An 18,380-nucleotide genomic window follows, 5' to 3' on the forward strand; every position below is an offset into this window, starting at 1 on the left:
ATCAAAAGCGCAGCTGTAGTAGTTTTGTTAATCTCTTTTGCTGAACCGCCATTTCGATTTGGCTCATTGGGGTAAAAAAGTACTTGTTTTCAGAACCAGGAAAACCGACCGTGGTAATGTTATGCCCGCTCACTTCACAGTTGTGTATCTTCTGGATATAAAAGTTGTGTGGCTTCTTAAAGTGGCTCCCTCCTCTCCCCCCCCCTCTACCCCTTCTCCTCTTTCCCCCACTTCTCCCCCTTCTCGCCCCCCACCTCCCCGCAAATCTTTTAAAGGCTGTGCACTGTTGACCGTACACGTGTGCTAGCTGTCCTTTAACCCTTCCTTGTCATCGCGATGTGTGTCCGTATCACCTTTGGCTTTGCACCAGGTGATTTCAGACAGCTGCTCCCCCCCTCTTTCCCTGGGCCCGCCTTCGCTGTGTGTGTGTGTGTGTGTGTGTAGTGTGTGTGTTGTGTGTGTGTGTGTGTGTGTGTGGTGTGTGTGTGTGTGTGTGTGTGTGTGTGTGTGTGTGTGGTGTGTGTTGTGTGTGTGTGTGTTCGCGTGGTGTGTGTGTGGTGGGAGGCAGGGGCTGTGGGGTGGTGGGGGGCAGGCAGAGTTGAAACATGAACAACGTAAGCATTAAGCTAGCAGAGATTAGACACTGCCAAGGAGGTATTTCAATGTCTAGATGTAAGCAAATAACTCACGATGTAGGGTCACGATACAAGAGTGCTCACCACTTGCAATGCCAGGGAATTTCAACTGAGATCTCATAATTTTTTTTCTGGACTTTAGGGGTGGGGGTTATTATCCAAGCAAAGTCACTTATACCAAAGGTTGTAATACAGAAAAAAAAAAATCATCGGACTTCCTCGTGCACTGCCAAAGGAGTGCAGGTGTCTATTTTCATGTCAAAATGACAAGCCGTCATTTGCCTTTCCAGCATAAACAATACTTTAGCAGTATTACAAAGAAGAGGTGGGGAATTATCCTCATTGTCCTGGCCAATGTTTATTGATATCTCATACAATCTCGACAAGAACATAACATCTTGTAATTGTCATTTCACTGTTTGTGGTGTTTGCTCTTTGCAAATAGCCAGCTTTATTTCCTATTCCACTGCAGTTCTGAAGTACTTCATTGGTTGCAAAGTGCTTTGGGACAGCTCAAAATATGAAAAGTGCTGTTTAAATGGAGATCTAATTTCTGATGTAAAACATTAGGTTCCACTAAATATAAAAGTTGCACAGTTGCTGAGAGAACCATGGTATTGCACCATTGTGGTTGTCTGCAATTGTGCAGAATACTTAAAGCTTGTTGCTCCCTTCCTGCATTCAGTATCCCCACCTGATAATATCCATGGTTAAGTCAAATCAGATGTGATAATTGTTCTCGCCTGTGTTCATGAAAAACATGATGTTCCAAACTTGATTGTTAGCTGTAAAGTGACTTTGCTCACCTCTGACCTTAAATAATTTTACCAACAATATCTAGTGGTTTCTGAGATGCGTGTATCCACTGGTTTCAATCTGGTATTAGCTACGGAGAGGTTCCTGTTGTCATACAGACCACTAATCTCTCACATTTTAAAACTAGATGGTTTTAAATCATTTAAGTTAGACAGCTTAAAAAATAAATCAAAGATATAATCAAATAGATGGGGGAAGTTGTTAAAATATATATTTTTTTATTTTTTTGTTTTAATCTTGGAATAGAGAATTTGACTTTCCTCAAGAAAACATTTTTCAAGCAGTAATTGTGGCTTTGCTCCACCTTAATCATCAAGATTTCATTACAGCAAGAACATTGTGTAAAAAAAAGAACGTTAACACCAGTAATTTTAGAGCTTCTCCAGCCTAAATAGAATTCAGTGTAGCCCATGAGAATCAGGATATCACTGGGATCAATATTTGTATTTCACTTTTGGGTTTAAACTCCCAAAATCTCCGCCATTGTTACAGTGCATTGTCAGGGAGCACTGATTTGGCTTTTTGATCATTGTAAAGTCTGAATTTTGTTTGAAAGTTTAGTTAGATTTGGTTTCCAAAATTTTGTTGGAATATATACTAGATGTAAGGAGCTTATATTCATTTGCGCATCTTCTTGAAACTGATTCACTTGAGATATAGAACATTGACCAAATCTTTCCTATGGTAAACTATATATTCTTTAAATGATCTACAAGTTTTCTAATATGGATTAGAAGCAGAGTGTTTGTGTTTCAAGCCTGTATGGATGTAGATAACCAAAAATACACAGGGAACATTTGTTAAGAAAATAACTTCCCTTTCATGTGTAGTGGCTGCAGTCCAGAAACTCATGCAAAAAGATCATGACATGCACATTTACACGTTCTGATGGCCATTTTCAGCTTATTTTTTTTATTAAGGTAGATGTATTGTCTGATTGTCTTGTTAAATGTTCACAAACCTGGTTATGCTGCACACCTGGACAGTTGGGGCTAGAAGACACATTTGCCAGTAAATGGCTACCCAACACCTCACCCGCATTTTACAGAAGATTGTTGAAGACTTGTATATATTATGGACTTTATATAAGCTACTCGTAACATAATTTCTATTAATAAGTAGTAGGCGACATGTCAAAAATCCAGAATTCTGCTTAAAATCTGAAATGTTAGATTTTGGAGTAGTAAATGCTTACATAATGAGTTTGTAAACCAAAGTACTTAAAGATTTTTTTGATTGTTTGAGTGTTTTGTAATACGTGTGAAAAACTTATTGTAGATATGCGCTTAAACCTATTCCATCTACTTCATTAGTGTAATAGAACTAATTGCACAGAATAAAAACAATTTTTGTCTTTTGTTGCTTTTTATCCTTTTATTGTTATTTTGTTATTGTTAGTGGAAATGAAACCAACTTTTATTTCTTTGTTTTCTTCAAGTTAATAAACGTATTTTGGAATAATCCATTCAATTGAAGAAACAAATGGAAACCAAACTCTGAAAGGGCACAAGTTGGGTGTTGAAACAAGTGCAGAGCTGGGAAGAGGTTAAAGGGTATTCTTATAGATAAGTTTAATAAAAAGCTACAATGTCCAATTGTCAGCAGTTCAAAGCCATTTGGTAAGAAGTGAGCTTTATTTTTATGCCGTATTATTTATTTTGACATTCATTTTACTTGAGAACGGCAATCTGAATGACTGAAGCACATGAGCAAAAACATTAGGCTAATTGGATGACTTCAAAGGAGTTGACAGAGGCATAACCTGACATAGGGTGGGTAAGCGTTCAAAAAGACACTTAATTTTCTTCTCAATATCCTTTCAACCACTCCCCTTCTGCACCCAACTATCACTCATTCACTCTGTTATGATGATCCAAAGTGTGGAGAAGTGAGTTGTTAGAACGATGCAAGAAGGCTCTGAAGGAGTACAGACATGTTAAGCAAATGGACGGTGGCAGATGGAGTTTACTATGGGACATTATAAAATGCAATTTGGTAAGGGGAGAAAAGGAAATAATTTATTTTAAAACTGTGTAAATCAAAAATTTACTAGTTTATCAGAAATCATTGTATCCTTGTGCAGAAAGTGAACGTACAATCAACATATGGTATGCGGGCCTTCACGGCTAATGGGTTGGAAAACAAAAGTTTAAAAGTAAAGTTGGTCTTTGAGAATTAATACGGTTTACAGTTTTAGTCAGCACATCAAAAGGATACATTTGCCTTGGAGCGCACCTGAAGTTCACTAGATTGATTCAAGTGATGATAAAAACATTGCGTTGGGCATTATCATCATGCAAGAATATCAGCAATAGAAGCTTTTCCCTCGCATGCCCATTGCACTACTTCAGAAGAGGAGATTTTCCAATGAAAGTTTAAGTGTAATTTGGTTTCAATCATTCTCAGTTGGTTGGTGCCAGAAGACTTTCTTGTGACTGAAGAAACAAGCTAAGGGATGGTGGTGGAAGGTAATCATTTATTTGGGACTGTGATATGGAAAAAGGGTCTGCAGAGAGTTGTACATAGGAACATAGAAAATAGGTGCAGGTGTAGGCCATTCGGCCCTTCGAGCCTGCACCGCCATTCAATATGATCATGGCTGATCATCCAACTCAGTATCCTGTACCTGCCTCCTCTCCATACCCCCTGGTCCCTTTAGCCACAAGGGCCACATCTCACTCCCTCTTAAATATAGCCAATGAACTGGCCTCAACTACCTTTTGTGGCAGAGAATTCCACAGATTCACCACTCTCTGTGTGAAAAGTGTTTTCCTCATCTCGGTCCTAAAAGATTTCTCCCCTTATCCTTAAACTGTGACCCCTTGTTCTAGACTTCCCCAACATCGGGAACAATCTTCCTGCATCTAGCCTGTCCAACCACTTAAGAATTTTGTAAGTCTCTATAAGATCCCCCCTCAATCGTCTAAATTCTAGCAGGTACAAGCCGAGTCTATCCAGTCTTTCTTCACATGAAAGTCCGGACATCCCAGGAATCAGTCCGGTGAACCTTCTCTGTACTCCCTCTATGGCAAGAATGTCTTTCCTCAGATTAGGAGAACAAAACTGTAGGCAATACTCCAGGTGTGGTACAACTGCAGTAGAACCTCCCTGCTCCTATACTCAAATCCTTTTGCTATGAATGCTAACATACCATTCGCTTTCTTCACTGCCTGTTGCACCTGCATGCCTACTTTTAATGACTGGTGTACCATGACACCCAGGTCTCGTTGCATCTCCCCTTTTCCTAATCGGCCCTGTTTCCTGTTTTTGCCTCAAAAGTGGATAACCTCACATTTATCCACATTATACTGCATCTGCCATGCATTTGCCCACTCACCCAGCCTATCCAAGTCACCTTGCAGCCTCCCAGCATCCTCCTCACAGCTAACACTGCCCCCCAGCTTCGTGCCATCCGCAAACTTGGAGATGTTGCATTCAATTCCCTCGTCCAAATCATTAATATATATTGTAAATAGCTGAGGTCCCAGCACTGAGCCTTGCGGTACCCCACTAGTCACTGCCTGCCATTGTGAAAAGGACCCGTTTACTCCTACTCTTTGCTTCCTGTCTGCCAGCCAGTTCTCTATCCACATCAATACTGAACCCCCAATACCGTGTGCTTTAAGTTTGTACACTAATCTCTTATGTGGAACCTTGTCGAAAGCCTTCTGAAAGTCCAGATATAACACATCCACTGGTTCTCCCTTATCCACTCTACTAGTTACATCCTCGAAAAATTCTATAAGATTCATCAGACATGATTTACCTTTCATAAATCCATGCTGACTTTGTCCAATGATTTCACCACTTTCCAAATGTGCTGCTATCCCATCTTTAATAACTGACTCGAGCATTTTCCCCACCACCGATGTTAGACTAACTGGTCTGTAATTCCCCATTTTCTCTCTCCCTCCCTTTTTTAAAAAGTGGGGTTACATTAGCTACCCTCCAATCCTCAGGAACTACTCCAGAATCTAATGAGTTTTGAAAAATTATCACTAATGCATCCACTATTTCTGGGGCTACTTCCTTAAGCACTCTGGGATACAGCCTATCTGGCCCTGGGGATTTATCGGCCTTTAATCCATTCAATTTACCTAACACCACTTCCCGACTAACCTGGATTTCACTCAGTTCCTCCACCTCATTTGACCCCCGGTCCCCTGCTATTTCCGGCAGATTATTTATGTCTTCCTTAGTGTACATGTTTGATACTTACCATCTGTGAAAACTATGCTGATCAGCCTTTGAGTAGGTTTAAGATTGGGTGATGGGGTTTTGAGCACTCAGTAAATGTGGGGAATCTCAGTAAACGGACAAATCCAGGTTGAATTTATTGTCATGTGCATGAACAAAAAGGTACAGGTACAATTAAAATCTGGCTTGCGGCACATTCACCGGCACATAGATATCACCCATAATCTAAAGTAGTGAAATGGGCATAAAGGCAAAAAGCTTCTATTGCTAATATTCTGAAGAGGCACCATCATCCCACCACCCCTGACACAGTGTTGCTTTCCCATCTGATTATTTCCCTTTTATTTTCCCTCCTGTCCCCTTCCACCATATCATGCTTTTTACATTTCATCCTTCTCTTCTTTCCTTACCTGAGATGCCCTTTGTGTCTCCTTTTCATCTCTAGTCTTTGTCACTTACTCCACCCATCTGCCAGTCACCAACAACCTCCTCACCTGTATCCATTTATTGCGTACTTGGAGTTATTCCAGCATTTTTTAGTTGTAGGTAAATTGAATGCTGATCCGATAGAACAGGGGGGAAGGGCTACATTACCCCCAGATTTGTTCCCCTCTCCATGTTCAACTTTGCTCCTAATTTAAGTGAAGGGTGTCCTTCGGGGAGCAAACCATGAGAGTTGGGAGAAGTAGTGCAATCTTCCCCCAGCCTCAAATTCAATGCTCATGACCCTCAGGATCTGCCTCTCCACGCTCCATAGTAGCGCTGTGCTCTCACACATGTACCACCCTAAGGTAGGATGCCAGTGCAGGTTTATTTAAATGAATCTCTATCCCCAGCTTTGCCCAAATTTTTTTTGTACGGTTCTGGATCATTGCCATTAATATTGGTGTGCTTGTGTCGGACAAGAATTGCTTAGTTACCTAGTAAAGCACTCCTTGCCACAATGAACAGAATCATTCACAAACAAAGTCTGATGGCGCTTCTCTCAGAGAACTAGCCCAGTGTGTTGTGCTGTGCACGATGACAATGTCTTTACTAAGAGAAGCATTTACACATGCAAGTGTTGAGATTAAGGCTAAATGACATTTTTTTTTGATGCCGATGACCAAAGACTAACCGGCAAAGCTATCTGAATGGGAAGCACTTAAATTTGGAAACTAAAGATGCATTGCAAGAAATAGAGAAGAAAAATAGGCTTTAATATGCACTGAGGAAAATAATGTTTATTATTGATTTCTGTTTCCACATATTCACAGGCAAGCTCAAATGGACCAAGATGTATTTTGTGCTGTTTATTCTGCCCATGGAAACAAAAGGAGCTGAAGCTTGTTTTTCTTTGGAAGGGGAAGGGGGGTAAAAGCTGGAAAAGATTAAGTTTTTCTTTATACCTCTAATAAGAAGAGATGGTGGTTGTTTTACCAGCTGATTTGCATCCCCTACCTCCATGCTGGTCAATTTTAAACTGAAGGATGAATGACGTGTTCAAATGTAGAAATTCAAATCCTTTATCATATACTTATTTGAATAAAACTGGAGGTCATTTTCTGCTCTATAGCTTGGTGTCAGACATCTATGCTCTTGTTAATTTGTAACTTAGATTTGAAACTACTAGAAGCTGAATAATTGTCACATGTTTTCAGTTCAATAATAGGAAGTATAATTTGCCAGTTGTGAAAGCAAGGTGATGCTAGCTTGATTTAGGATTGGAAAATTGATGTCTGGCTATTGTCAGTCATCGTAATCTTTAGACTAAAGGAAAATGACTGAAAACATCCCAAGGTCAATTTCAATGTAGTACATGGTGCACTGGTTGGATATGTTATAAGCATGGTTTACCCTTAGAAAACCAGTGGAGCTTGATTTTTTTCGGTTTAATTAAAAAAAAAAGGTTTAGTTTAGAAATACAGCATGGAAACAGGCCCTTTGACACACACCAATATGCCGTTCATTGATCACCTGTCATTACTAGTGCTCTGTTGTCTCACTTTCTCATCCACTACCTGCAGATTAGGGGCTTTTTTTCCACAGAGGTTAATTAATCTACAAATCCACATATCAATGGCTTGTGGGAGGAAAACAAATGAAATTCATCCTGTCACAGGGAGAATGTGCAAACTTTGGATAGTACGGGATCCCAAGAGATAATTTGTAAAATGCCTTGTAGAAGGCTTTTTAGAGCAGCTTATGGTCAAGTCAACATTGTGGGCATGTTGGGCCGAAGGACCTGTTTCCAGACTGTATCACTCTAGGATTCTATGACCAGGGAAAGGCAACTCTGGATTTGATGTTCAAAGAGGTTCTGCAATATGAGTATAGAGAACTAGGTAGGAGGCTGAAAAGCAGGATGTCTAGGATGGTTAACTCTGGGTTGTGAGTGAGGGTAGGAATAGGGAGATAGGGGATCTGAATCTGTGGCTAAGGAGTTGGGGCAGGGATTTAGATTTCTAGATCACTGGAATCTCTTCTGGGGCAGGGGTGACCTGTACAAAAGGGACGGGTTGCACCTTAATTGGAGGCAGACCGACATTCTGGCAGACAGGTTTGCTAGTGTTACACGGGTGGGTTTAAACTAAACAGTGGGGGGTGGAGTCAACAATGTGGAAGCGTATGTGTGCAGTTAACAGGAAAGAGAGTGTAGGAACGGTCATGTTTAAACTAACAGGGCAGGGGGATGGGAACCAATGCAAGGAGACAGAGGGCCATAAAAGGACAGAAGTAAAAGGGACTCTCAAGTTCTTCGATTTGCACAGACCAATTGTCCTCACTTGTGATGGCTCTAAATTCGGTCTTGGTGCCGCATGTCTGCAGCTTTATGACGGCCTGCAGCTGCCTGCCTCCTACGCTTCTCGCACCATGACCCCTGCCGAGCAACGTTATGCTCAGATCGAGAAGGAGCTACTTGCCGTGGTGTTCGTCTGCTCCAAGTTCAAGGACTACAATCTGGGCAACACTTTCACCATTGAGACTGACCACCAGCCGCTGGTCACTATTTTGAACAAGCCTATCCATGTTGCCTCTTCCCGTTTGCAGCGGATGATGCTGCAGCTCCAGCATTTCACGTTCCGGATTGTGTACCGCAAAGGCAAAGACATGTTTGTGGCCGACACCTTGTCCCGTGCGCCGCTCCTTTCCGTTGCCCGCCACCCATACGAATTGTCTGACCTGATGGTTCTGAACGTTAACATTGTTCCTTCACAGCAGATGCAGTCCCTGGTCAAACACACTGCTGATGATCCTGTTCTGCAACAACTTGCGGACGTTATCCGCCATGGTTGGCCTGACCGACGCTCTTCCCTGCCGGCTGGTGCCGTACCCTACTTCCTGGTTCAGGATGAACTGGTGCTACACGACGGCGTGGTGGTGAAGGGTCACAAGGTCGTGGTGCCGGCCGCTCTGCGGGATCACTATTTTCAATCTGTACACAAAAAAGTCTTGAAAGTTGATGTAAGGGAGACAGGAGGAAAGGTGTCTCGGACAGCGGATGCCTGGATGCGTCTTGGACAGCAGATGCCTGAATGTGCTTACAGAACCAGAAGACCACATTTCATTGAGCTCCATGAAGGAAGGTGTCTTTAACTATTTGTTGAAACGAGACACAAAATGCTGGAGTAACTCAGTGGGACAGGCAGCATTTCTGGAGAGAAGAAATGTGTGACGTTTTAGGTCGAGACCCTTCGTTGTTGCTTGGTTTACTTGATGGTAACTTCAGTATTCTTAAAGCCAATTAGTATCTTCCTATTCAGCAAAATACAAAAATCACAAGGAGAGTGTTCTCCTGGTCCTCGCCTTTAACCCCACAAACCTTCACATCCAACACGTCATTCTCCAACATTTCCGCCAGCTTCAATGTGATTCCACCACCAGTTACATTTTCCCAACCCCACCCCTTTCCGTTTTCCGTAGAGACCACTTCCACCGCAAGACATTGGTTCACTCACCTCTTCCGTCCCAAACTACCCACTCCCCAGGTACTTTCCCCACAACTGAAGGAGGTGTAATACGTGTCCCTATGCCTCCTTACTCACATCCATCCAGTGACCCCAGCAGCTCTTCCAGGTAAGACAGTCTCGTCTCTTCTTTAATCTCATCTATTGCATCTGGTACTCCCCATGTGGCCTCCTTTACATCTGTACGACCAAACATAGACTAGGCAACAGTTTCGCTGAACACTTGCGCTCAGTCCACCTACGCCTGCTGGATCTCTTGGTTGTTAAAGTTTTTAACATTCCTTCCCATACCGAACTTTCTGTCCTGGGCCTTCTCAATTGCCAGTGAGGCCACAAGCAAACTGGAGGACCAGAACAGCGTTTTTAATACCACTTGGCTAGCCTTCAACCCAATGATATGACCCCCCCCCCCCACCCCAGTCCCTTCTGCTGGTGTCACATCCCACTTCTCTCATCAACCTACAACCTTTTGTCTCCTCTTTGTCGCTAGCCTTGTCCATCCATCTGCGGACAAAAGCAACGATCATAGAGCAGAATAGATTACATTTCTGGTGTTTTGACGTTATATATTGCCCCAGAAAGACACAAAATGCTGGAGTAACTCAGCGGGACAGGCAGCATCTCTGGAGAAAAGGAATGGGTCACGTTTTGCGTCAAGACCTTTCTTCAGACCTTCTTCAGATTATATATTGCCCTCTTGTGGCCAAAAGAGAACATAACTGAAATGGGGGCCGACACTATCATGACCTTTCCCATGTTCCTATCTGATTAACATGTCAAAATGCATCAGATTTTATTAAAGCTAAATTAAAATCAAACCATAGGTTTAGGTAACAAAGGAAAACACAAACTGCAGATCCTGAAAATCAGAAATAGAAACAGAAAATGCAGGAAACTCTCAGCAAGTTAGGCAGCATATGTGGTGAATAAAAATTAGCATTTGATATAAACAGAGTGCTGGAATCATTCAACATATTCTGCTGAATATTTGCAGTTTATGTTTATATTTCCAATATCTGCAGTTATTTGATTACTATTTCCTCAAAACTGGTAATAGAAATAAAAGTTTTAAGACAGAGTAAAAAGGGAGGGGAAGGGTAGTGAGAAGATAAAGTTTGTATAGAATAGCGGTGACAATGTAACAGTTAAAGACAAAACTGCGTGAAGGGATTGGTGAGTAACAAAGGTCAGATTTAAATGAAATAAAAGCAGAATAATTATCTGAAACCATCAGAATTTTTTTTCTGCATTTTCTTTTCTTCTGACGATTTAAATGTTTGCTTGCATCATAGTTTGCAACTTTTAGAATGTTAGAAGTAAGGATGTACAAGCTGTTGACACTCACTATTTTTAGGCAGCCAGTATTCTGCAGTGCCATTCAACCCAATTTCTTTACTTTTCTCTTCTGTACATCTAGGTGTACAGGAATAATATAGACCGCCTGAGATTGAAATGTGCACTGATGCACCCACACTTTTGATTTGGTTAGTTCCAGTTGCTGCTTCGGGTACTAGCTTATCATCGCAGTGTGACTCTTCTAAAGGAACATGAACTACAAGCTTCCACTGTGGTAATCTGGATTTGTATATTGAGTAAGGCGAGCATGGTTTAGCTTTAGATTTTACTTTACATTGTAATTGTGCAGGTGGGTAAAGCTGACCGATAATTGTTTGGGTTTGGTTTGTTGCACAGTAGCATACCTGGTTCATGAAGTTATCGAGTCATACAGCACGGAAACTAATGTCCTCTTCTACCTGCATGTGATGCATACCCCTCCATTCCCTGTGTAACCATGTGTCAATTAAAAAAGTTCTTAAGTGTCACTATTGGATCTGCCTCCGCCACCACGCTGATGCCTGCAAGCTGTGTCTGAGCATCAACTTATCAACCAGCATATGAGAGGATGGGCCTTGATTTGTCCACCCATTCGCTGCCAACCTGTCCCTACCCACTACTGCACTACATTGCCTTGCAACAGTAAAAACTCATGACAAATGCCTCAAAAATGTAGCGCGCTTGTTGTATCTCAGGAAGTATCTCTTAATAAAGGCAGGCATAGATGACGAGATTCACAATGCCATCAGTCTGCCAGAATAACCTTTGGTAATTGAGGTTAGGACTGTTAAGATTAAAACCCCCAGACCTGGCAAAAATAATTTTGATTACAGGACGGCAGTGATCCTTGGACCCTTTGTGCTTCTTACACTGGGCTACCTACAACAGGCATCAAATATTACCAACTTCATCTCTGCAAAAGCCTACTGATACATGCAAGGATAAGCATCCTCCCATAGGCCAACATCCCAAGCACTGAGACCCGAGTTAAATTGCTATATTAACCAGGCCACTTTGTTTGCAATGTAGCTACAGTCTGCCATCAACCTTTGGCCCATGACAACTTAAGGACGATCATGGTGGCGCAGCGATACAGTTGCTGCCTTACAGTGAATGCAGTGCCGGAGACCTGGGTTCGATCCTGACTACAAAGGGAGGGTAAGGGTAGTGAGAAGATAAAGTTTGTATAGAATAGCGGTGACAATGTAACAGTTAAAGATAAAACTGCGTGAAGGGATTGGTGAGTAACAAAGGTCAGATTTAAATGAAATAAAAGCAGAATAATTATCTGAAACCATCAGAATTTCTTTTCTGCGTTTTCTTTCTTCTGACGATTTAAATGTTTGCCTGCATCATAGTTTGCAACTTTTAGAATGTTAGGAGTAAGGATGTACAAGCTGTTAACACTCACTATTTTTATGCAGCCAGTATTCTGCAGTGCCATTCAACCCGATGTCTTTACTTTTCTTTTCTGTACATCTAGGTGTACAGGAATAATATAGACCGCCTGAGATTGAAATGTGCATTGATGCACCCACACTTTTGATTGGGTTAGTTCCAGTTGCTGCTTCGGGTACTAGCTTATCATCGCAGTGTGACTCTTCTAAAGTGAACATGAACTACAAACTTCCACTGTGGTAATCTGGATTTGTATATTGAGTAAGGCGAGCATGGTTTAACTTTAGATTTTACTTTACATTGCAATTGTGCAGGTGGGTAAAGCTGACCTGTTATTTGAAGGTACACAAAATTGCTGGAGAAACTCGGCGGGTGCAGCAGCATCTATGGAGCGAAGGAAATAGGCGACGTTTCGTGCCGAAACCCTTCTTCAAACCCTGTTATTTGTTTTGGTTTGGTTTGTTGCACAGTAGCATACCTGGTTCATGTAGTTACAGAGTGCATGACGACTCGTTGCCATCTGTGATCTGACCAACTACAGTGGTTGGTGTGCAAATATTTTGCATGTGATGAATAAAGTATCTTAATGTGGTCTATTCCTTTCAAGCCTGTGTGTGCTGCACAGTAATATCAACCTTGTGGGTAATGTTGATGGACTCAAACATCTGAGTTAAATATAGAAAATTGTGGAAACTGTCAACATCTACAGAGAGAGGAACAAAGTTAACGTTTCAGGTCAGTGGCCTATCATCAGTATGAGAATAATATGAAGCTGATTGTATAAGCTTCAGCAATGCCCATTCTTTGAAGCAGGATATGGGAATTCAGGGAATATTATTAAGTTCATAATATAGAACCATGCGGATAGGGAAATAACGCTTGAGAAAAAAAATGCAGAAAAAATATTCTGATGGTTTCAGATAATTATTCTGCTTTTATTTCATTTAAATCTGACCTTTGTTACTCACCAATCCCTTCACGCAGTTTTGTCTTTAACTGTTACATTGTCACCGCTATTCTATACAAACTTTATCTTCTCACTACCCACCCCTTTTGTCTTAAAACTTTTATTTCTATTACCAGTTTTGAGGAAATAGTAATCAAATAACTGCAGATATTGGAAATATAAACATAAAGACTGCAAATATTCAGCAGAATATGTTGAATGATTCCAGCATTTTCTGTTTTTATCAAATGCTAATTTTTATTCACCACATGATGCCTAACTTGCTGAGAGTGATGAAGCCGAATTTTAGTTAAAAATATAAGAAGATATTAAATTGGCTTCTGGGCTAGCTTACAGCTTATATTTAGTGTCAAATTAGGCTTGCCTCAGGTTGCAGTGTGTGCGATAATAAATACCATAACATTGTCTCCCAAGTGAGGAAGTGACAGAGAAAGAAACAGCTAGTCACATCTTTGAAGTAAGATGCCATAAACCAAGTGTCCTATGTTTATGAGGGACCAAGTGACAGAGAGGAAGCAGCGAAAGAGCTAGGGTGATCTCTTTGAAGATAAAATGACCTAAAACAAATGGCCAATGTTTTTAGTATATCATGCACCATGTAAACAAAAGGCCTTGATGAAGCCGAATTTTAGTTAAAAATATAAGAAGATATTAAAATTGGCTTCTGGGCTAGCTTACAGCTTATATTTAGTGTCAAATTAGGCTTGCCTCAGGTTGCGGTGTGTGTGAGATAATAAATCCTATAACATTGTCTCCCAAGTGAGGAAGTGACAGAGAGGAAGAGAGATATCTTTGAAGTAAGATGCCATAAACCAAATGACCAATGTTTATGGGGAGGAGGCAATAAAGGAAGAGAGAAATAGCCAGTCACATCTTTGTAAACAAATGACCTATGTTTATGAGGGACCAAATGACAGAGGAAGCAGCGAAAAGAGCTAGGGTGGTCTATTTGGAGATAAAATGACCTAAAGCAAATGGCCAATGTTTTTAGTATATCTTGTACCATGTAAACAAAAGGTTTGATGTGATGCATTCTGTGGAAACCTTTTCCTGTACCTCTGACCATGACTAATGTCTGTGGAATGTGCTAAGGGGACAAAAAAACCCTATTTAAGGCAATGTAATTCTGTTGTTCAGAGAAGGTGGCTGAGCACAGTTAAGTGTCTACATTGGTCACTTAGCTGGAATTCTCGCTCCCTTCCATCGGCCGATGTTAAGTAAAGTTTTGAACTGGTCTACCAAACAGTTTGTGTGGTGTCTGTTTATTAAGAAGCGAACCTGGTTTAGTAGTTATAAAAGTAACTTTTTCATTGGCGTTTTTTTGGCAGGCCTCGCTGGGACCACATCAACGGCTGACTGTGCAAGAGGTTGCGGAGGTTGCCGGGATTGGAAGGGAGATAACTGAGCTCTATCGGCCCCCTTGTAAGACTGACTCCCTAGCAACTCCCGGGACCATCTGTGATCCTTCATCAGACATTGAATTGGTTCCCTGCCGAGGTTCTTAGAAACAGACACAGATAAGACCAGTTGGGCTTTATATGTTTTTTTTAAAGAAGGGATTGTGTATGTATTTTTAAGACGGAATTGTGTATATTTTTAAGAAGGACTTGAGCGGTTTCTCTTTCTTTTTTTCTCTCTCTGTCTATCTCTCTTTGTTTTCTCTTTTTCTCTCTCTACTAAGGGCTCATCAGCCTTGTTGAGATATCCGTGATTTGTCGGGTTGAGATATGGGGGTTGAGGTGTGTGTCTGGCTTATTGAGACATCCGAAGAGTTGTCGGGTTGAGAAATAAGTGACGTTGTATATTACAGTATTAAGAAGTCTGCCAAGTTGAAAAAAACTGGGGTCTTGGTTAGCGAGTCGGCCTCGTTGAGACACTTGGGTCGTATATTAAAGAGTTAAAAAGTCAGCCAAATTGAGAAACTGGGGTCTCATTTAGTGGGTCGGCCTGGTTGATATATTTGGAACGATTCGGAATTAAGAAATCTGTTCTCTCTCTCTCTCTCTCTTTCTATCTATCCATGGGGAATGCTATGGATACCAGTCCAATATATAACCATATAACATGTGTTATTATGTGTTACTTGAATCCTAAGTATAATAAGAAATTTAGAATGTTAAGTTACAAGTTGACCAAATGACAGAGGAAGCAGTGAAAAGAGCTAGGGTGGTCTATTTGGAGATAAAATGACCTAAAGCAAATGGCCAATGTTTTTAGTATATCTTGTACCATGTAAACAAAAGGTTTGATGTGATGCATTCTGTGGAAACATTTTCCTGTACCTCTGACCATGACTAATGTCTGTGGAATGTGCTAAGGGGCCAAAAAAATCCTATTTAAGGCAATGTAATTCTGTTGTTCAGCGAAGGGGACCGAGGACAGTCGAGTGTCTACATTGGTCACTTAGCGGGAATTCTCGCTCCCTTCCATCGGCCGATGTTAAGTAAAGTTTTGAACTGGTCTACCAAACAGTTTGTGTGGTGTCTGTTTATTAAGAAGCGAACCTGGTTTAGTAGTTATAAAAGTAACTTTTTCATTGGCGTAGTTATACAGGCCTCGATGGGACCACATCAACGGCTGAATGTGCAAGAGGTTGCAGAGGTTGCCGGGATTGGACGGTAGATAACTGAGCTCTATCGGCCCCCTTGTAAGACCGACTCCCTAGAAACTCCCGGGAACATCTGTGATCCTTCATCAGACATTGAATTGGTTCCCTGCCGAGGTTCTTAGAAACAGACACAGGTAAGACCAGTTGGGCTTTATATGTTTTTTTTAAGAAGGGATTGTGTATGTATTTTTAAGACAGAATTGTGTATGTATTTTTAAGAAGGAATTGTGTGTATTGTTAAGAAGGACGTGAGTGGTTTATCTTTCTCTTTCTCTGTCTATCTCTCTTTGTTTTCTCTTTTTCTCTATCTCTACTAAGGGCTCATCGGCCTCGTTGAGATATCCGTGATTTGTCGGGTTGAGATACAGGGGTTGAGGTGTGCGTCTGGCTTATTGAGACATCCGAAGAGTTGTCGGATTGAGAAATAAGTGGCGTTGCATATTAAAGAGTTAAAAAGTCAGCCAAATTGAGAAACTGGGGTCTCATTTAGTGGGTCGGCCTGGTTGAAATATTTGGAACGATTCGGAATTAAGAAGTCTGCTTTCTCTTTCTCTCTCTCTCTTTCTATCTATCCATGGGGAATGCTATGGATACCAGTCCAATATATAACCATATAACATGTGTTATTATGTGTTATTTGAATCCTAAGTATAATAAGAAATTTAGAATGTTAAGTTACAAGTTGACCAAATGACAGAGGAAGCAGCAAAAAGAGCTAGGGTGGTCTATTTGGAGATAAAATGACCTACAGCAAATGGCCAATGTTTTTAGTATATCTTGTACCATGTAAACAAAAGGTTTGATGTGATGCATTCTGTGGAAACCTTTTCCTGTACCTCTGACCATGACTAATGTCTGTGGAATGTGCTAAGGGGCCAAAAAAATCCTATTTAAGGCAATGTAATTCTGTTGTTCAGCGAAGGGGACCGAGGACAGTGAAGTGTCTACATTGGTCACTTAGCTGGAATTCTCGCTCCCTTCCATCGGCCGATGTTAAGTAAAGTTTTGAACAGGTCTACCAAACAGTTTGTGTGGTGTCTGTTTATTAAGAAGCGAACCTGGTTTAGTAGTTATAAAAGTAACTTTTTCATTGGCGTAGTTATACAGGCCTCGATGGGACCACATCAACGGCTGAATGTGCAAGAGGTTGCGGAGGTTGCCGGGATTGGACGGTAGATAACTGAGCTCTATCGGCCCCCTTGTAAGACCGACTCCCTAGAAACTCCCGGGAACATCTGTGATCCTTCATCAGACATTGAATTGGTTCCCTGCCGAGGTTCTTAGAAACAGACACAGGTAAGACCAGTTGGGCTTTATATGTTTTTTTTAAGAAGGGGTTGTGTATGTATTTTTAAGAAGGAATTGTGTGTTTTGTTAAGAAGGACGTGAGTGGTTTATCTTTCTCTTTCTCTGTCTATCTCTCTTTGTTTTCTCTTTTTCTCTATCTCTACTAAGGGCTCATCGGCCTCGTTGAGATATCCGTGATTTGTCGGGTTCAGATACAGGGGTTGAGGTGTGCGTCTGGCTTATTGAGACATCCGAAGAGTTGTCGGATTGAGAAATAAGTGGCGTTGTATATTAAAGAGTTAAAAAGTCAGCCAAATTGAGAAACTGGGGTCTCATTTAGCGGGTCGGCCTGGTTGAAATATTTGGAACGATTCGGAATTAAGAAGTCTGCTTTCTCTTTCTCTCTCTCTTTCTTTCTATCTATCTATGGGGAATGCTCTGGATAACAGTCCAATATATGTGTTATTTGAATCCTAAGTATAATAAGAAATTTAGAATGTTAAGTTACAAGTTGACCAAACGGTTAGGGGATGAAGCCCAGTGGCACATGGAATGTAGAGACAATTATATGGGAAAGGAAGGCAGGAAAGAAATGGAAGAAAGGAATTAAAACATGGAAAGCAGAAGCAGAGAAGAAACATGAGGAGAGTAGAGTTCGAAGTTGGATGGATACTGCATGTGAGAAGGGGATAGAGTTAAGAAACAAGGATAGCACTTGGAAAGGATGGAAAGTATTGCAACTAGAATGCCAGTGGGCAGAGGAACAAGAGAATAGAATTAAAAGACAGACAGGAGGTGAGAAACAGGTGATGGTTAGTAAAAATAAACCCAGTACTGGTAAATCCTCTGGAGGAGACTTCATGTCTGGCACGATGACCCTATTTGGTAATGAAGATGAGGAATGAGATCATTTTGGGAGATGTCCACCTCCCTATGTCCTACCAGTAGCAATGGCATCCTTACCTGTGACAGTTTTGTCAGTAATATCCCTATACCTTGAAGTTCTGACCTTACAAAGCTATTTTTACTGTTGGAAGGCAATGTAGTGAGAAGATAAAGTTTGTATAGAATAGCGGTGACAATGTAACAGTTAAAGACAAAACTGCGTGAAGGGATTGGTGAGTAACAAAGGTCAGATTTAAATGAAATAAAAGCAGAATAATTATCTGAAACCATCAGAATTTTTTTTC

The 18,380-nt window shown here is 41.1% G+C and overlaps 1 protein-coding gene across 1 annotated transcript in view; it reads right to left on the reverse strand.

Moving 5' to 3' along the window:
• Positions 1 to 9,480, reverse strand: part of LOC129705877 (gasdermin-E-like) — a 19,366-nt gene extending 9,886 nt beyond the window's left edge. The window contains exons 1-2 of the mRNA XM_055649747.1: positions 9,451 to 9,480; positions 8,931 to 9,063 (exon numbers count right to left, since the gene is read on the reverse strand). Of these exons, the coding sequence (XP_055505722.1) occupies positions 8,931 to 9,063; positions 9,451 to 9,480 (163 nt within the window). The remainder of the gene's footprint in view (positions 1 to 8,930; positions 9,064 to 9,450) is intronic.
• Between the last annotated feature and the right edge of the window lie 8,900 nt (positions 9,481 to 18,380).

The sequence above is a fragment of the Leucoraja erinacea genome, chromosome 2 (assembly GCF_028641065.1).
Source record: "Leucoraja erinacea ecotype New England chromosome 2, Leri_hhj_1, whole genome shotgun sequence".
In the NCBI taxonomy this organism is placed as follows: Eukaryota; Metazoa; Chordata; class Chondrichthyes; order Rajiformes; family Rajidae; genus Leucoraja; species Leucoraja erinaceus.